We start from the raw sequence: 18999 nt of genomic DNA, 5'->3' as shown, positions 1-18999 counted from the left end.
TACATTTGTGTACATTTTGAATTGATGATGGATGATGTTTTGCCATTCATTTTTGCAGTTACTACTGTCTTACACACTGGTTTTTTTATTTCAAATATTTTTATCCAGTAAATACAGATGACCACCCATTTCCATTAAGCAAGTTGGCATAGGTTCACTGATATACCCGCTAACGTTCCAAGACACACTTAAGTCTGTTTACCCTCCAGCAGTCATAGGCTATAATATGTGTCTGTCTTAGTCTATTGCACACATTACAGTACCATTTAAATTGGAAAGCTGCCACAAGGGGGCAGTAGTTTTTCACAATAATCAGCATTAAATTTTTAACCATTTCACTAAGACTAGTCAGTTTATTTAAAAAACTCTTTTTTCATCTAAAAGCAAACTTAGTCTCCTGTCCTGTAATCTTGAATGCTGGAGTAACACAAAAGAATCAGAGAATTTGTATGCAAAGTAAACATTTTATTACAAAGCTCGCTTCACCTGGTCAGGTGTGCACACTGTACATGTGGGTTGCAGTGTGATTACTACATGCTGTTTTACACAATCAAAGATGATATTAAACTACAGCTGATTACAAAGGTGGCATTTGATGCACACTTTATTTACCATCATGGTTTGTACTCATTTATATTAAGAGAACCTGGCATAGATTACAGCATGTATTTCATCCTGCAGCACTGATCCCGTCACTTACAGTCCTGTTACAACAGTCTTGGGCTTTGATACATAACTCTGTGTGCTGTAGGTCAGAATATGAAGAAATTTCTTCCATTGATTGTCTTATTTTCTTGTCCATTTCACTGAGGGAGCTTTATTAAGTTCTCCGTATGCCACCTAGCCAAGAACTCTTTACCTAGTACATCACTGATGAAGCTGTGAAGTTAGAGCACAAGTCCAACATCACACACCAAGACTCATGTCAGGTTTCTCGTGCCACTTACATCTCCCACCGAGGTATCACTCACCTCTGCAGATGTACCTGTGGATTAATGAGTACCAAATTCTGATCCATTTTCTCTATCTTTAACTTCCTTCATTTTCTGTGTATGTGTGTGTCTGGCCTTGAGACCATGTGCTGTGATAACTGAAGGCAGAGGCCTAAAGCCCTTCCCACCTGCTGATGTGTGAGGTTAACGTTAAACACAAAGAATGCTACACCTGGTAGTCAAGGGAGGAATCCCATGTACTGTATCTCACAGACAGATGATCATACTATGTGCTATATTCCAAGGACCCATGTACTTCTGTACCAGAAACTTTTTCATTCTCCCATATTTTCTACACAGAGAGTGAACCCGTGAGGACTGTACCACAGTTGAATCTCACAAAGGGGTTTGTGGTTTGCTTTAGAGGCATTAGATTAAAGCTATGAGTGGTTATGAGAAAACAAATTTAGACACCCACATGCAGTATGGGGGATGAATTCAAGTTGTGCTATAGCTTCCATAACTACAGTAAATGGAAAAGCTACCTGGTACATGCTTTGTACTCATTTGTCATGGTTTAAAAAGAGATGATTAGATTTACTGTAGTCTCTTACTACAGTCCGTCATGATCTCTAGGTGTTACTGGGCTGGTTCTCCTTCTGCATGTTACAAAGGAACCGCTAACAATGTCCACATATTCTCCTGCTCCATCACAAATAAATTCAGCTGTAAAGGTTCCAGCACTGTGCACCTAGTTCAAAACCTTAAGAGAAATTTTAATCTTGTTTATTCTCACCAGTCTCTTGAAAGCCGATGCTTTTTAGGTCATGTTTATCATACAGAGGGCAAAGTTAATGAAGCATGATTAAAAAAAAAAAAAGGTCTGATTCAGCATTTGAGCTTCTGACTTGGTAATGGGTGTGGCAGCGCGTCCTGACAGAACGAGCCTCTACAGTAGTTGGTTTTACCTCCTTAACATAGTTTTACAACCCATTGCATGATTACATTGATTATACTAAACCTTTATCTGCTCTTAGTTCCTGTCATATAACTGCTACCAATATCACCTGTTTTCTAATCAACACCCCCTCACTTTTTTTTAAGAGTGCCAAATATGAAGATTGTTACGGATTTAAAAATAATAATCTCAAATGTAGTTCCTGAGTGAACGAAAATGTACATATATATATAGTAAACCTGAAAGTATAAATGTAGATATTGTAAATATATAAGCACATGCTAAATGTACTTAAATATTGGATTTTAAATCTATATATTTAGGAAATGTGCACAGACATGATTGGGATGGAATCATCTGGGGTGCTGGATGCCACTTCATTTTCACAAGCTTCCAGATAGAAGATCAGACAGGACTAAAGTGGTCAAAGCACAACAAGCTTAAAATACCATCTTCAGGCAAAGCTCATATTTGCTGATGTTTGCAAAGATTCTAGATTCTACACAGTCACGTTGCAGCCAGGGCAAGTCAATCAACAAAACAACAACAGCCTAGGTAACCGATGCGATGGCTAAATGGATCACGATGAAAAGGATGCCTATGCCCAAGACCAGGGCATTCAAGGCATTATACAAATCACATTAGGGGTCTCATCACACAAGCCTTCGAGGAGATCTCCTGTCACAAGGATTAAAGAATAGTATGGCAGTGAAATGTCAAAGCACTAGCCACCTGTATTGCACTAACTGGATGCTAATGTCAGCTGAATCGGACAGACTAGTGAAGCTGGGAACACTGCTGGAGCCATTCAGGTAAGGTCATTACTTCATATTGGTGATGCGAAGGGACCTGCATGGCAGCCCTACAGACCACCAAAGAAGAAGATGGCCCTCCTTCTGTTGAGATCAGAGTCAGCAGAGTGTGATGAGGCACTACCCACAGACAAAAGTTTAGATAGGTATAAGGCCTACACCTGGTTGTGTAGTGTGTGAACCTTCCCATTTGCATTCAAAATGAAAACCTAAATGTCGGAAACACAAAGATAGATTTTCTCTTTTCTCTAAAAGCTTTTGAAAAATTTTAATACATCTCTGTTGGTCTGAAAATCTAAGGAATAGACAGGACTAGACTAAATATTTTACATTTTAAAGTAGCACAGTGTTTCAAGGTGAAATCTCACAGCCAATCACAGGCTGGATTTTTCACCATATCAAAGGCTTTAGGAAATTCAACCCTCAGATTCTGGTTAAGTGCATTGTCAATATCAGTATTATCTATGAATGACTGCATGACATTTAAACACTCTTACATGATATCAATTTAACTTTCAGTGGCAGCAATGTATTAAGTGGCACAGGCAATACACTGTAAATCCAGATTTTCTTCTTTCTTTCTATAGCTGCCCAACTCATCTTGATTGCGGTTTTATTGCAAGCCAAAAAGTATATATGTTTTGATTTTAAATCATGCAGATTTAATTTTCCCTTCATTATTATCAGTTCAAAACAAGAGGACTGAATGTACAAACTCACAGGCCACAGTCTAATATAAACATGCAGTATACAGTGTACTGCTCATCATGATGGAATGGTTTCTGTTGCTAGAAGCCAACATGATTTAGCACGTGGACTGAACCACTCTTCACCGTTGGCACAATATTGCATCCACTACTTCCAAAGTAGTATTTATGTTTAAACATTCTGCCCAAGACCAGGTACTGTGGTCAGATCAGGATTGCTTAGCAGTATCACTGTTACACACAGCCTTGATCACAAAGCTCATATGATGACAAAAGTAAAATAATGTTTTTCCAGATTGTTTCCTTAAAGAAAATCCTAAACTAAGGCCCACATTTTGACCTTGTTGGCTCCATTAAATAACTTACACCGATCACATAGATTGTGACACTAAATTGCAGTTGAATTTGTCCTCTTATGAGTAAGAAGTAAACATAACACATTATTGTGGGCAATGCATGGCTCAGTTTAAAGTATATACAGTTGGGGTAGGTTATGGGTAGGGGGTAGTTAGGATGGGAGTAGTAGGCCAGGGCACAGTATCAGTAGGAGATTATACTATTAGGGTGTGGGAACATATACAGACTATAGTGCATGTTATATAAACTCTCGCCTCATGGGTCAGTAAAAACCACAGTCACACCGAAGTCTTCCTTGTAGATGTCCCAGGTTTTAGACTTGTGTGGGTTGTCTAATTCCTCCCGTGATAGATACAGCCTGTGTAGACACGAAAACATCAAGCAGAAAGAAAAATAAATGTTCCACACAACAAATAACTGCTCAGTGATGATGGGGACCAGCCAGCCAAAAATGTTTGTCAGACACACGCCTCACCTGTTGTTTTCTACGAACGAAGTATTGAACCAAAAATAGAACGGACAGTCCTCATATCCTTTAGGCAGCCCCTGGACATACAGAAAGGAGAAAAGCTTGTTGAATCCAAAAGCCAATGAAAAAAGGGTTAAACTGAAGGAAAGCCTCTTTGTCATGGTAACAGGAGGCAACTTACTGCGCTAGATTCAAACATGACCTTCACATCTCCACAAACCACTGGACCTTCCAATAAACTGATCACCACTGCGTTGTTTCCAGCATCTGGGAATAACTGGTAAAATATATGAACATAAAACAAAATGCTGGCCCCAAAGTAAACAAAGTAAATGTAAACATCTGAAATTTAAATGAAGACTCACAAAACATGTTTTGCAAGTAGCATAACCATTACTGATTAGGAATGTGATTGTACAGTACTTTGAAGCAGTGCAAATAACCTAACTATAGTCCTTGATATAAAGAGCAATATTTGTTTTCTAAATCCTTTCCTACACTTCTCTGGGGGTTTATGCTTACTGTGCAGTTCTCCTGTTTGGCACAGACGCACTGGAACACTCTCTCCTTCCTCACGATGATCCGCACCTTCAGGTCAACCCCGTTGCCCTTTCCCACGCCTGCACAGAGAACGTCACAAAGCCCATGAACACAGACGGACCCAAACCTCAGACTCAAACAGGCACAACCCAGCACAGAGATATACACAGTGTTTCCTGCAGTTACCTGCAATGGAGTGAATGCGTAAGCTCTTTATTTTCAGACTCTTGGGTGGGGGCAGCTGCCGGTCGTGCTTGGTCTTCATGACCTCGTAGTATCCCACATACCTGCTCTGCAGTGGCAAGATTCACAAGCACTCGGACTCATTTCTGAGCTAATCACTCCGATTGAGGAGCAATGTTGTGCTTTTCTCCTTTTAAGTCTAATTCAGGTAGATGCAAAGCACACAGTAGTATTGGTGCAATATAGTGTCATGGCAGCACCCTGGAAATTCCCCTCACCCCACCCACAACATCTCCAACCAACAGAATTAAGAAACTAGGAAGGAAAAACCAGGAAAAAGGAGGTGAAGACAAAGTTACAGGTACAGAGAAACACCCACATATTCCCTCATGATGTGTCTTCAGAGTGACGAGGTCTCACTTGTATCTTTTCCTTATTTGAAAGGACACTCAGTGGAGACTCACCTGAGACGGCGTTTCCACACCCTGAAACTTGGAGCTCATGCTCTTGTCTGTGCGTCTCTCACCAAAGTAGTCCAGGCTGTCCTGCACAACACGGTGGAGAAGAGGGGAGGTGAAGCAGCAGCCCTGATCCCCCACACACACACATCTATACTGCGCTCCACTGAAGGGGCGGTACCTGCGCACTCTCAAACTGATCGCTGTCAATCAACCACGTGCACACCATAGTCCCTGTACGGCCTATCACAGCAAGAATAAAGAGCAGCTCTGAACATGCAGTCACCTCTAACATACGAACCTGTGACACAAGATCTCACAATAACGCAACATTACAGAGTTAAAGATGTGTTAAAGATTGCAGTGCAAACAGCAGTGTAACCTTTGCCCCCTTTGCAGTGGATGGCGATGATGTTGTTCGGGTCTGCGGCCATCCATTCTCTCACACTGGTGGTGTATCTCAGCATGTCCCTGAAAACCACCACCAAGCCACCAGCACAGAACAGACAAGACCTCAAAATGTCTGTCTTTGTAAAAGGACGAGCCATTTGGAGGGCTCGTTACTCACTCTAGCGATGGCACATTATGGTCGTCAATCATCACACGTTCCACTCTGTAATGGAAGAACTTCGGATCGTAGCCTTTCTCGCCTGAAATGAGACCAGCGTTAAGTGCAATGCCACTCATATGCACACCTTACTGAGACATTAATGAGCAGTAGATCCCACTTACTGCAGAGATTGTACACTCTGTAGTGATCTGGATGCTTTGTGTCCAGGAATCTAGCAACTTCCTAAAGAGAGTGTTTGTTTACTAATCTAAGGTAAGCCATGACACAATCACCATTTTTTGGGGGGAAAAAACTTCAATTGTGCAAAAGAAAATAAGCTTTCCACACAATGTTGTAATGTAATGTTTTTTCCATACTGTTGCTACAAATTTTCCTTACTCTGATGGGATTCCTGTAGAGTGCCTGCTTCCCAGATGAGGGGAAGGACATGGCGATAACTCTGTCTGCAAAGAGAAAGCCTTCCTAACCACATGGGCACAAAAGCAATAACGGAGGCCATTATTATAAAACAAGTACAGAAATAAAAATGTGGCACCCTGACCCGTCACATAGGTCAGATCCAGATCGAAGCCGTCCTTCTGGTACCGTCGTTTGTTCTCAGATACCTGCGTGATATGAAGGATACCAAAATGAGCCCCCACAGAAAAGTGATCCCTGTGATGACAGCTCAGGTGGAGAACGAGAGAGGAGCTCCATGCCCATAGTGCAACCGTGCAAGATGACCCACCATTCTTCTGGTGACCTTCTCAAGCTCCTTCTTCTGGGATGCCAGGCGGAAGATACGCACCAAGATAATTATTCGCAGAGATCTCAGGAACGTCACTAACCTACAATGGCATTCAGAATGTGACACTTTCAATCAAATGCACAAGTGGCTCCCAAAATCTATACGACGACACATGATAAACAGTCACTCAACACAGATTGACAAAAATAATGTGTAGAGAAAAAATGTGAAGCAGAAGCCATAAGCAGATCATTTTTTTTTCCATGACAGATGAGGAGAACTGAGGGCCTGCATTATCAGACACAGAATACAGTAAAAGGAAAACAAACATTTCATAAGAATGAGAATATTTGGATATTATGAGAAAAGTCTTTTTTCATTTGCACCTGGGAATAAGGGTTGCCCCCGAGAAGTCAGAGAAGGTATAGAACATGGTGACAGCCAGAGTGATGATCACGATGCACGCATCCATCACATTTAGCTTGGACTTGAAATATTCCTTGAACCTGAAATACACCAGTGTGAAGCACAGGAAACGGTTCTTTAAAGCCGAGTGGCTTCCAATGGTTTAAAGTCAGAGCCACCAACATTTATTTACCTTGGGAGGCAAAAAAAATCTCATCTCTGACAAAAATTTCAGTGAATGGATTATCAGCAGTACGCAAATTACATTTAAAGAAATAGTTTTGTTCTCCGAAATGTGAGTCATTCCAGGCAAAGAGGAAATATCTGCCACAACAGAACTTCCTGCCACAGCTAAACACAGGACTCATATAACAAAGACACAGGGCAGAATAATGAAGAGCGACACAGAGGATGGTCATCTTTTGGCTTCTATGCCAGTGAGCTGGTTCTTGCTTGGGTCTGGTGGTCAGAGCACACACTGGTCACCGACCTGAAAGACCCAGGTCCAAAGCTGACCCAGGTCCAGAGCTGACCCAGGTCCAGAGCCGGGTATGGCTGCTATTATCCAGTTAACCACCTATACAGCAGGTTTGTATTGGATGTTGCCAAGATCAGCCTGAGCTTCTCTCACTAACCCTTCCACATAGATCCGCAGCAGAACGTCGATGAGAAAGAAGAAAGAGATGACCAGAGAGATGGATTCCAAAGTGGCACCGATGTCATCATGGCCCTCACTCGACAGTGATAGATCGACAATGACCAAGGCAATGTCCACGATGATGAGCACCAGGCCAAATACACTGGACAGGACAGAAGACAGAGGCTTGTCTGCTAGACACTTTTTTTTCTCCCCACAAGGAATGAGGAGAAAAATTATGTTGTACAATAACATCAATATCAATGTTTAGGCTATATTTGTATAGGCTCATGATGACGAGATATTAAAACTCACCGAAAACCAAAAGACATCACAAAAGGGGCTATAGTTCTTCTAATGCGACTACAAGACAGAAAACAGGAATGTGTTATTACAGAAAAAAATTACAGAATCTCATTCATTAAATTTGTTGTAATTCCATTTTAATGCCCTTACTAGTACATGGTGTTTGGTTCCTCTCGCTCCTCCTTCCCATCATCTATCCGGACCTGAGCCTCTTCCATCATACCGTTCCTGAGAGAGAAAGAAAGAGAGAGCGAGACAGGTAGTAACGTCTCCATTCACAGACCAGACCAGCAGCAAGCCTGATCTAAAATACAGAATCTTCACAGGTGGTGTAATTTACCCCTACCCTTTCTTGTGTTGTGTGGTATTTGTGTGTTTTTTGTAATTGATGTGTGTTGCTGGACAAGTGAATTTCCCCTTGGGGATTAATAAAGTATCATCTAATCTAATCTAATCTAATCTAATCTAATCTTTTCCAGATTGGGTTAGTGCAGAAAGAGTTTAAAATAACTGCTTGAAAAATGCCGTGAAAAAAATAAAAGTATTCCAATAAAAATATTTTTTTTATAACAGCATACTGTAAACCACCTTTACGTTTAGATAAAAATGACTAACTGTCGTTGGATGTGACTTTATTTGTTTATAATTCAAAGAAACTCAGATACATACTTATGCGAGATTTGCGAAACCAAACATAATTTTATCCAGATTTTTTCCTAAAGGCGAGTGCAGGTCTTAAGTGTTGTTTAGTTCAGGTCATTTGACTGGATGTTGTTCACTCACCCATTAACTTCTTTGGAATCCAACCCAGGGTTAAAATGCACAGCTGACATTTTTAAGAGATTTATTTTTGTTTGACTCCTGTTCTGTTCCACGAGAAGAAAAGCAGCCGTTACCCGTGGCTTTAAATATCATATAAACGTTAGATTTAACATAACATCCGATGAACGGATTGCTGGAGCAAAGATACTGAAGTGATCTGAATGGTCTCTGAAGTGAGCTGTAATCCCAAACCACCAGCATCGTACGGTCCAACAAAACACAAACAAACATCTAGCTCATCAGGTTCTTCAACCTGAGACACATTTACCTTAATATCTTGTCAAAGCGCCCCAGATGCCCGTTTCAAGAACTCACAATTTCAGAATTTGGGCCTAGAATAAATAAATAAAAATTGTTGTAGGCTATGTACCAAGCCTTCGTTACATTTAACTACAGAATACTAACTTTTTCACTTGGCAAATGTTAACTGTAGAAATTAAAACGTATTCTAGCTGATGATTTAGGCTTTAGATCGCAATCAAACGCCTAAACCAACAGTTCTAAACCTTGAGATTGTAGACAAACATACAAACCAGACGAAATCCGCGGAATCTTTTATCCTCCTTTTGGTTTCTTTGCAGTCCCTGACTTTTCTGTTCCCCCCAAAGAAAAGTATCTTAACAAAACCATGCATTCCTCTCCGCGTACTTTATTTCATCGTTTTCTTTACGACCTTCTGTCTCGTGATGTGGGGACACCGAGGAAAGCGGTCCAAAGGTTCGCTGCGGTATTTCTCTTCCTTCCATCCACACTTATCCGCCCATTCTCTGCTAACGTAGCGGATTTAGAAACTTCCTGATTCACTCAATCCTGCCACCCCCCACCCCTTTACTGTCAAAACCAGTGCGCAGTGGTCGCCCTGGGTGTTAAATTCTCCACAGCAACATTAAAAAACTGGTTTAAACTAAAATCTAAATGCGTTGGTTAAGGGGAAAATATCCAGGATTTGTAGCGCATGCGTGTGTGCGCACGGAGAGTTTTTTTTTTTGCCATGAAAACACCGTGTAATTTATGTACCTTCATTGTAATTAGATTATCACACATTTTATGAGTACTGTTTTATTTTTTTAACGAATTAAAAATGTTATTTTGCAGCAGACGTGCGAAACATGCTTCCTGACAGAATGAACATATCAGGAAGAACAAGGAAAAGAATGTAAGGAATGGAAATTGGCGTAACACTTTATCTGGATTTAATGTGAAACATGCGGAACAAACCGCTCCTATAAATAACAGGAATAAAAACGTGGAACGCATTTGCACCTGAGCTCCGTCTGCAGACCACGCTGCTCGGTTGGAAATGAACAAACTAATTTGTCTTCTGTTATAGCAGGACTCAACTACGTCCAGGTTACTAAAAGTTGTTTTCTCGCAGAATTTAAGTTTTTGCTTTTGAGGTCATGTCCGCATTAATAACCTTTCTATTGATGTCTTTTGGGGTTGCGTCATCGCATATCTCGGTAGGCGATGCTTCTTCTAAAGTTGTCTTTCAAGATGTAAATATATCGATAAGAAAAATGACATCCGTGCTCCATGTTTTGTCTAATTGAGGCAGAGGATGAATGTCGTTTCGAGTTGTCAGAGCTGAAAGCAAGTATTCAGAAACTCGATTACAAGCTTATAATCGGAGAGTTGCAGTTGGCTCGTCTGCGCGCTCACCGACGCTCCACGATGCGGACAACATTTGAACAGCCAGCGAGCAAAAACCAGACGAGCCGACCTGTATCATCACTGCCGAGCACCGGTGGAAACCTACTGGTTCACGATAGAGGTGATGTGGGGCCTCGTGCTCAAAGTACACAGTCAAAAGAAGGCTGCACGTGTACGAAAAAAATAATATGGGTTGTCTTTTTACCCTTTCCAGATTGCTCCGAGCTATTCGACAGATTAAGACCAGAGAGTGGGTTCTATAGGATTAAACCCAAACAAACCATCGAGCCTTTCTTAGTTTACTGCGACATGGAAGATGGAGGAGGCTGGACAGTTGTGCAGAAACGTCGCAACGGGAAAGTGGATTTCAACAGGTAACTCAACGACGCGTGCATGTCAATCATAGATATATAGGAGAAATCTTTGTCACAAGATATGCCTCTTTATAGCTAAGATAGTCTTTGATATTTTGGAGAAATTGAATATACAGACGCAATTTTTTAAAAATCACAAGGTAGCCTATTCACTCTGCTATAGTTAACCGTTTTAAAAATAACTTGCATATAATAAATTAATTAAAATAAATTAAGCAGTGTAAGGTAGTAACTGTTCAGCAACTGTGATGCTTGTTTTATTTCCAGACACTGGGAAGACTATAAGAATGGATTTGGTAATTTCAAATTAAGTAATGATGAGTTTTGGCTGGGCAACGATCACATTCACACCTTGCTGAGTCAAGGTAGGCTGCTGTTTGGTAAAGTAAACCTTTTAAATTCTTTCCACATATGGCCAAATTCAATTAATTTGTTTTAATATTTCCTGAAGGTGATAATGTGATGAAGATTGATTTGATGGACTGGAAAGGAGAAAAATCTTATGCAGTATATGACAAGTTCAGAGTGGCCAGTGAAAAAGTATGTTTTCGTAGCATAAAAATGCCATTATATTTGGGGGTTTTCAATCCTATATCTACTGTGTCCAATCCAACGTTGACAGTTTCTACATTTACCCTCCTCTAACCTTAAACATGCGTCTCCTTGACCTCTGACCCCGTCACCTTTGTTCAGGACAAGTACAGGCTGCACTTTGGCATGTACAGTGGCCGGGCAGGAGACGCTCTGTCCGGTGGTAGCAGCATGGTGGAGCAGTGGTCCGCCTCCCACAGCGGCATGCAGTTCAGCACCAGGGACCAGGACAACGATCGCTACCTGCAGGGAAGCTGTGCCTCGGAGAACAAGGGAGGCTGGTGGTACAACAGGTGAGGCTCTCGGAACAACCATAACCTGCATAGCAGGCCCAGTATTCCAGCGTGTCTGCATAGAGACGCTCTGGGCTCAGACGACGGTAACGCCGTGAAACTCCTTCGGCAGGTGCCATGCTGCCAACATCAACGGACGTTTTTATCGAGGGGGGAATTACACGGCCAAAAATGACAATGGAGTGGTGTGGAGTACGTGGCGAGGGCTGTGGTACTCGCTCAGACACACCACCATGAAGGTGAGGCCCCTGACTTTCCTGGACGGCCCGGGCAGCGGAGCAGGACCGGGGGACTAGACACCAGCCAAGGGCATCAGTGGCATCTTTCGTCATGGACGCATAGATAGTGGACTTCAAGCTGTGATGACAAATGTTTAGCAAAAGAGCATTTTTAAAAAGATTAATCTCAGTATAACTTTTAGTCAAATGTCCTTTGGGATCATTATAAAAAAACATTACTAATATTTAGTAGAAGCATCTTCAAGCATGTGATGCATAGGTTACTAACATACATTTAAGCATCAACCATACATTACTAATAGAAATTTACTTTTTATTGTACATGGTAAAGTAAACAAGCATCCAAACTCTGTTGTCTGAAGTATATTTTATATTGAAGTAATAATCTCCAACCAAGAAGATCTGATAATAACTGATAAGTCTGATATCTGATAATCTGATATTTTAAATGCACTCATTTCATTAATCTTTGAATGGGAGGAGAATCACAAAAAAAGAAAATATACATATTGGTAAAAGGACAAAACTATACTATAACACATCTGACATACAGTAAGGACTTGAGAAATAAATAATCAGTGCTTCATGCTTCTAAAAAGTGAGTCAAATTTTTTTTTACAAAATATTTGTGAAGTGATGATAGTTAAAGTAAGTGTGAAGGTAGATTGTAGACCTGTTACCTGTACATGACCATGCTGCATGTGAAAAGAGAGGACCAGCCCCCTCTGAAAAACTACATCAACATAAGGAAACCCAAGCACAGGAATGTCACCTGCAATCTCACAGTAGTGTGGCTCAAACAGGCTTAAACTCACCAGAGGCAACACACATGATCTGGACTACAGGGTCCAGAAGCCTTTGAAATCGTTTATACAAGAACACCAGATACAACAGTAAACTATTATAAACTAAACATATAAGAGTGAAGCAATTAAAATATTCAATTACATTACATAAAGCACATTATGTTTCTGCACCTATAGGCATTTTCCAGTGTAAAGACATTGTCATATTAAAATAAACCAAGCTGTTTTATCTTTTAGCATTACAGTTTGTTCATGTAATCAATATATTTTCACCCCATCATAGTTTTGGGAAAAAGTACTGAAATGCCAAATTATAATAAACATGATCCTCCAAAATTCTTAAGTAGACATAAAAAAGATTTTTTTATTTTCACATTCACATTTTCTTCTTTAAGGAGTTTGGTGCTGGTGCTCATGAGCAGGAATACTCACACACTGTGCGTAATAACCTAAACGTTCCATTTCTTCCACAAGCTGTATTAAAGAAGCTGTTCTTAACTGGGCTTTGACTGCCAATGCTGTTAATAACATGAACTGAACTGATTCTGAGTAAATGTTTGGACATACCATTTCCCCTTTGTTCCTGAAAGTTTATGATGTTTATTGCAACATGCAACTATACATCCAATGTATCTAAACGTTGCATAGGAATGAAAACTATTACAAAACTGTGACGGAGCTCGTCATCTTAGGAGCATTGGATGGTTGAATGGCTGCTATGCCTTGGAGATGTCTTTTTGGTCTGGTGATCAAAGCCTCTGTTTACCTCCTTATGGACCTGGGTTCAAGCCCCGGGTAGGGTGACTGCCTTCAGCTTTCATCACAAAAACTTAACTCAATAATTTGAGTTAAAAATAGTAAAAAAATAATAACTTTAAATATGAAAAAGTCAAACAGCTCACATCACATAAATAATATTTTTTTGCTTCCATAAAACAAGGTTCTATTCTCTATTCCAAATAAACACTAAAATCATTCTTAGTCATTCTGGGAAGACACAATAAAGAAACACAATAAAGAGAGCTCACGGAAGATTGTAGTAGATGTGGACACTTGTGGGTTCATGATCAGGTGAGCCTGTGGTCCTTCAGCACCTCCGGCCCATGCTCCTCCCCCAGGTAGGCAGAGATGTCCATCATGCGGTGCTCGGCCTCAGTCAGGCCGTACGAGCTGCTGTAGTCCCCGGAGAGCGGCAGGCTTCGGCAGCGGCCTGTGTGCTGCTCGTAGCTGGAGAAGGTGGAGCTTCGCTGCCTTTGGTTGCTGCCTGATGAGTTGGCTTCTCTCATCTTCCTTGCCAGAATGTTTCTCTGGATGGGGGATGGCCCTCTCCTGTTCCAGCTCTGCTCCACCCTCGCTGCTTGGTCCAAACCAAGCGATGGAGCCCGGCCCACTGCACGACCTCCACCTAGATCTTTGGTCGGAGTCGAAGTCCCTGAATAAACCGCGGCCGGTTTGGACTTGCAAGGTGAAGGGCCTACCCACGGTCGCCGCCTCTGGTCACTCGAGCTTTCGGGAGTCCTGGGTTTGGGGCGAGACCATGTCTCCAGCTCTGGGATGGCTTGCTCCCAGGCCCTGGACCTGCAGCTGCCCTCCGGGAGCTGCCGTGGGCCCACCTGGGTCATGCTTCTCTCCCTGAAGGGCCGCGGCAGGGCCGCCGGCTGCAGGTTGCTCTCGTTGAAGCTGCACGTCCTTCGGAAGTTTGGGTTCTTGGGGGAGCCGAGGCGGCTACGCTCCACCATGGCCACCCACTGCGCCGTACGCTCCTGACGCTCCTCCCTGCTGCTGAAGGTCCCCTTCGCCATCATCAGCTCCCCCTTGGGGCTCAGTCTGTCCAACAGGGTGGTGGAGTTTTTGTGCGACCACGCGGGCTCTTGTAAAGGGGGTTTCTGAAAGTGACGGCTGGCTTCCTCCGGGTGTTGCTGCTCCTGAGGCACCGGTGTCCGACCAGCCGACGTGGAGGCTGTAGCCTCCAGCATGACGTCATCAACGGGACTCTGGGATACGTGGTAGACCTGCGTGGCTTCTTTAAGTCCTTTTTTCTTCATCTCCTTCAGCTGCTGCTGCGCTAGACGATAGCCAAATATAGGAGGCAGGATCTTTTGACCCGAGGGGGACATCCGCTCCGGGTCCTGGGGTAAAGTTGTGGGCAAGGACACACTCTGCTGACTGGCCAGTACTCCCTTGTCTGAGGCGGGTCTCACAGGAAGAGGAAGTGTCAGGCCTTTTTGAGGTACCATTACCTGCACGCTCTCGGAAAAACTGGGCCTCTGCAGACTGTGTCCGCAGATGGAAGCCTCGTCCGAGTTCTTGCGTCCGCCGGGAGGATGCGTGGACTCTCGCCGCACCGTACTGCACTTTGGTGCCCGACACAGTTTCCTCCATACAGTGATGAGGACGGTGACGAGAATGACAGCCAAACACAGAGAGATCCCGGCCACCACCACCAGATTTCCCCCCAGGGGTGAGCCCACAGTCGGAGGAGACGGGGAGGAAGGAACAGACATGTCCTCTAAAGGCCAGAGGAAAGGACAGATGTAATCACACAAGTCATTGAGTTTCCAATACAAGTTCAGAGTATTTAAAGTGCTAAGATCTCCCAAGTGAACTTGCTGAATAACGTGTTGTCAAGATGAAAGGCACATGTCATAAGTGTCACCGTATTAGTGATATAGCTCACCAGTGCAGTCTTCCAGGGAGCAGAGGGACTGCTCTTTCACCATGCCAGTGCACTGCATCCCACCACTAGAGGGCAGCAGACACTTACGCGTTCGTTCTCGCACACCCTCACCGCAAGTTACGCTGCAAGCACTCCACGTTTGCCACGGGCCCCACATATCTACTAATAAATCACACATATGGTTTAAACAGAATTGACCACAATATATATATATACACTTTACCAAATATATATATATATATATATATATATATATATATATATATATATGTTACTAACAATGTTAATTGCTTAGTTATCTAATTAAATTTTTTTACTAATTAATTAGTTTATTAACTGGCTGCTTATATTTTCTCACTGAATAATTGGGTAAAAATGCACTTTTAACCATGTGTGTGCTAGTGACCTCTAATACTAAAATGTATTCTCACCAGTGTTCCTTTGCACGATGACACACGCATGTGCTAAAGTGGGAGACTGGCTGTGGACGAGCGTGAAATGAAAGCAGTACTTGTTCCTGCCGAGGTCGAAGATGGAGCAGTTGAACTCTGTCTTGTTCTCGCCCTGGGTGAGGAAGTGAAAGACCATCTGCACGGGGTCGGTCCGCTCCGTGGCCGCGCTGGCCTCCTTATACAGCAGCACCTTGCCGGTGGTGACCATGCAGGGCGGCGGGAGCAGACGCACGACCACGGTGTCCTCACAGCCATCCCTGTAGGTGTTCTCCACCAGGAGCTTGTAGGAGAAGATGCGGGACAGGTAGAGCGGCCCCGAGGACTTGACGTTCTGGTGGGTGTGGCGGGACCGGAGGGCCACCTGGATGAAGCCTCGTTCGGTCAGCGGCGAGGCGCAGTTCATGGCCACCTGCTGGGATCTGGCCACCTCGATGTCGTGCCACTGCTGGCTGTGCACCTTGTTTACAGTGTTCTTGCCGACGCGGTTGTGCTCCAGGTAGTTCACCTCGAGATACAGGGACGAAGCTTTGTTGCCAAGGCACGCGTGGAAGTGCTCGTTGGTGGATATGGAGATCTGAAAGCCGTCGGAGCTGTGGTTGGGGCCAGCGCGCTCTACTCCCAGGTGGAAAGTGGGCCAGTGGACATGCAGAACCGGGCTCCATAGGCCGGAGCCGATGTTTGACATGTCCTTGTGGTCAGTTCGACCTAACCTGAAGCTGAAGTTTCCAGCATATAGGAAGCATGTGCAGTCGAACTCCACAGTGCCCTGTGACTGGTTGAAGGGGACGGGCTTGGTCAGCACGGTTTCGTTCCTATCAACATCGACCAAAGTCACATTCAGCTCGCTGTCCGTCATGTTGCTGTCTGTGTGGTAATCCACAAACACACTGGCATTGCTCAGAGCAACATGGACTGAAGGCCAAACATGGAGACCAGCTATTGCTGGAAAGGGGAAAGAACAACAGTTATATGATGAGATATGAGATCTGACAGCAGGGGACAGAATATTGTGGAACAGATGTTTGCCAATCTAGGATTCAAAAATAAGGAGTAGCATGAGGACTACTGTAAACAGGAAATGGATCTTTTCAGCGTCCAGCGCCATGTAATGTGGTATAGTGACATTTTAAATTGAGGCAACACATTTTGTGTTCCTTCAACAATTGTCTCTTTGGCGCTGCGTTCACCCAGAGGGGCATTGTGATTTATAAATGCTGCAATACCTAGGTCACTTCCTGAGAAAAAAATACCCCTGGAAGGGTGAGCAGGAAAAAGACCCCTCCCTACTCTTCCTCTTTGGCCCACTAAAAACTACTGAGGACTGCCTAATACAGACCTCTGTGGAGAAACAATAGCAGGTGGAGGGATGATATAGCATTAACCGAATAATCATACCAAATGAATGCATGATGGCATCACGGTCACGTTTCCCTTCATAACTTGCATCCAGCAGGTAAATCTTTCCCCCTCTATTAGCTCGTGCATGGTATAGATTATAGTTTGCCTGCTTACCAAAGCCCACAAGTGGCAGGAGAAATGAGAGCAGCGGGGTGAAGCCCTGTGTCATTCCGTCGCACGTCCACACACTCTCGTTCTTCCCTGCACAGCATCACCTACGATCGCCATTCAAGTCCTTTGGGTACCAAGGCGACAGAGAGGAGACGTTAGTACAGAAGTTAAGCCTACATTTCTTAATTTATTTTATCTACTTGATTACCTAAAAATAATACAGTAGCCTATTAAAACACCTTCATAGTGTTGTTTTTGTCAATATACAATAAATAAATAAATTGAAAGAAAAAAAAAATTTAAAGAACCGTTGCCGAATCATGGTTTCTTTTAATTATGTTTACAGGTTTGAAATTTGCATCAATAACTCAACTGCTGTTTGATTCAGTACTTTGATTTACAGGATAACTAAATAAATCGGAATCTGGCATTTAAAAAATGTTGTCCAAACCAGTGACTCCAGATATCTTTAAATATGCAGCTGTCGATTTTCTAGTGCGACGTATCGCTCGTTCACCGTGAATAAAACATGCTTACTTCAATACATTTGAATTAAATACTCTGTGTCATTGCAACAAACGTCTGTGCGTAAATGTGGCATCAGAAGATATTCAAGTCTTTAAATCGGACAAAAAAGTCGGATACTTACAGCAGTGGGTTACAGGATGAAAACAGGCGCGTAAGGGAGCGGACTCCAAACTCATCTTGTGTTCCCGGAGAAGACCCGCTTTAACCGCGCCGAGCCCGAGCGACACGACCCAACCCCGTCTGTGCGTTAAATGCCAAGAAACTCCGAGAACCCGCTCCAAACTGTGACCGTGAGCGCGCATTCCCGGGCTCCCTCTGTCGGTTAGAGCACTTAGGCTAGGACGTGGTTTGATCTCCAGAAAAAAACTAGTCATCACTTTTCGCCTGACGATTCGCCTGCTATATACGATATTTATACGTGTGCGTTTCAGACGGTGGCGCACTATCACCGAGTTACTCGTGCTCGTTACTATTTTTACACATTAAGAACTTCTAGGGGCGGTAAATGTGAAATAATAGAAATGTCCAACCATAGAACTGCAATTCAGCCCAATAATAGACTTGACCTACATCTAGGAAACCAGATCTAGAAGGTCTAGAACAGTGTTAACTGTAAAAGATATTCTGACTGCACTGATGAAATATATATTTTAAAACATTTAGTAGTACCGAATAAGATTAAATACGACTTAGTCTTGATGGATCGTTAATGTTCTAGCTCTCTAGTTATCTAGTGTTATTATAACAGTAATCTGTTTGAGTAATCTCACTGTAGATGGCCATTTGAAATCATATCTTGTAATGGACTTTAGACAATAGCAGAAAATGCTTAAAACATTAACATACGTTCTACACTGCATGTTCTATATCTGCACTGCCAAACAAGTACTCAAAAAAGAACATTTAAGATATCCGCTCATAATTCTTACTACCATGTAATGGAAATAAATCCAGGATCTAAAGTCATCTGAAAAGTTAATTTGAAATGTGCATCTT

General features: G+C 42.8%; 3 protein-coding genes across 11 annotated transcripts; 1 reads left to right on the top strand and 2 right to left on the bottom strand.

Moving 5' to 3' along the window:
• Positions 1-3339: 3339 nt before the first annotated feature.
• tpte (transmembrane phosphatase with tensin homology) lies at positions 3340-9804 on the bottom strand. 6 transcript variants are annotated; one of them, XM_077019960.1, is made up of 20 exons: positions 9414-9804; positions 9153-9216; positions 8846-8928; positions 8213-8290; positions 8072-8119; positions 7755-7919; positions 7101-7220; positions 6715-6814; positions 6529-6592; positions 6366-6430; positions 6149-6209; positions 5985-6066; positions 5799-5887; positions 5598-5659; positions 5423-5503; positions 4962-5067; positions 4758-4855; positions 4417-4512; positions 4242-4312; positions 3340-4124 (listed from the first exon to the last, which is right to left on the bottom strand). In XM_077019960.1, exons 3-20 carry the CDS (start codon positions 8893-8895, stop codon positions 4022-4024), a joined length of 1539 nt encoding a protein of 512 aa, XP_076876075.1. In that variant the 5' UTR covers positions 8896-8928; positions 9153-9216; positions 9414-9804; the 3' UTR covers positions 3340-4021. The 6 variants fall into 6 exon arrangements, with proteins under 6 accessions (XP_076876075.1, XP_076876076.1, XP_076876074.1 ...); XM_077019961.1 differs by having other exon boundaries at positions 8846-8923; XM_077019959.1 differs by having other exon boundaries at positions 8846-8923; positions 9418-9804.
• A 257-nt stretch (positions 9805-10061) lies between these two features.
• Positions 10062-12415, top strand: fgl1b (fibrinogen like 1B). Of its 3 annotated transcripts, none has more exons than XM_077019964.1 (7): positions 10062-10344; positions 10436-10655; positions 10749-10908; positions 11176-11273; positions 11360-11448; positions 11602-11792; positions 11905-12415. In XM_077019964.1, the coding sequence occupies exons 1-7, from the start codon at positions 10285-10287 to the stop codon at positions 12086-12088; spliced, it is 1002 nt and encodes a 333-aa protein (XP_076876079.1). In that variant the 5' UTR covers positions 10062-10284; the 3' UTR covers positions 12089-12415. The 3 variants fall into 3 exon arrangements, with proteins under 3 accessions (XP_076876079.1, XP_076876081.1, XP_076876080.1); XM_077019966.1 differs by having other exon boundaries at positions 10064-10234; positions 10440-10655; XM_077019965.1 differs by having other exon boundaries at positions 10064-10344; positions 10440-10655.
• A 3-nt stretch (positions 12416-12418) lies between these two features.
• thsd1 (thrombospondin, type I, domain containing 1) lies at positions 12419-18487 on the bottom strand. 2 transcript variants are annotated; one of them, XM_077019957.1, is made up of 5 exons: positions 18125-18487; positions 17479-17599; positions 15946-16908; positions 15515-15673; positions 12419-15346 (listed from the first exon to the last, which is right to left on the bottom strand). In XM_077019957.1, exons 2-5 carry the CDS (start codon positions 17531-17533, stop codon positions 13905-13907), a joined length of 2619 nt encoding a protein of 872 aa, XP_076876072.1. In that variant the 5' UTR covers positions 17534-17599; positions 18125-18487; the 3' UTR covers positions 12419-13904. The 2 variants fall into 2 exon arrangements, with proteins under 2 accessions (XP_076876072.1, XP_076876071.1); XM_077019956.1 differs by having other exon boundaries at positions 15515-15676; positions 18125-18485.
• Between the last annotated feature and the right edge of the window lie 512 nt (positions 18488-18999).

Source organism: Brachyhypopomus gauderio, chromosome 10 (assembly GCF_052324685.1).
Source record: "Brachyhypopomus gauderio isolate BG-103 chromosome 10, BGAUD_0.2, whole genome shotgun sequence".
In the NCBI taxonomy this organism is placed as follows: Eukaryota; Metazoa; Chordata; class Actinopteri; order Gymnotiformes; family Hypopomidae; genus Brachyhypopomus; species Brachyhypopomus gauderio.
This window is presented reverse-complemented; position numbering and strand designations above follow the sequence as displayed.

Excerpts from the sequence above, each read along its gene's own strand:
- tpte (XM_077019960.1), bottom strand. The coding sequence starts at position 8,895 with ATGTCAGCTGTGCATTTTAACCCTGGGTTGGATTCCAAAGAAGTTAAT. Across the intron at positions 5,660-5,798 it reads CCACTGCAAAGGGGGCAAAG|GCCGTACAGGGACTATGGTG; the intron begins GTTACACTGCTG and ends TTGCTGTGATAG. Across the intron at positions 4,513-4,757 it reads CCAAACAGGAGAACTGCACA|TTATTCCCAGATGCTGGAAA; the intron begins GTAAGCATAAAC and ends ATATTTTACCAG.
- thsd1 (XM_077019956.1), bottom strand. The coding sequence starts at position 17,533 with ATGACACAGGGCTTCACCCCGCTGCTCTCATTTCTCCTGCCACTTGTG. Across the intron at positions 16,909-17,478 it reads CCTGCCACTTGTGGGCTTTG|CAATAGCTGGTCTCCATGTT; the intron begins GTAAGCAGGCAA and ends TCCCCTTTCCAG. Across the intron at positions 15,677-15,945 it reads CATCGTGCAAAGGAACACTG|TAGATATGTGGGGCCCGTGG; the intron begins GTGAGAATACAT and ends GTGATTTATTAG.
- fgl1b (XM_077019964.1), top strand. The coding sequence starts at position 10,285 with ATGTCCGCATTAATAACCTTTCTATTGATGTCTTTTGGGGTTGCGTCA. Across the intron at positions 10,656-10,748 it reads CCTACTGGTTCACGATAGAG|ATTGCTCCGAGCTATTCGAC; the intron begins GTGATGTGGGGC and ends TACCCTTTCCAG. Across the intron at positions 11,793-11,904 it reads GGAGGCTGGTGGTACAACAG|GTGCCATGCTGCCAACATCA; the intron begins GTGAGGCTCTCG and ends CTCCTTCGGCAG.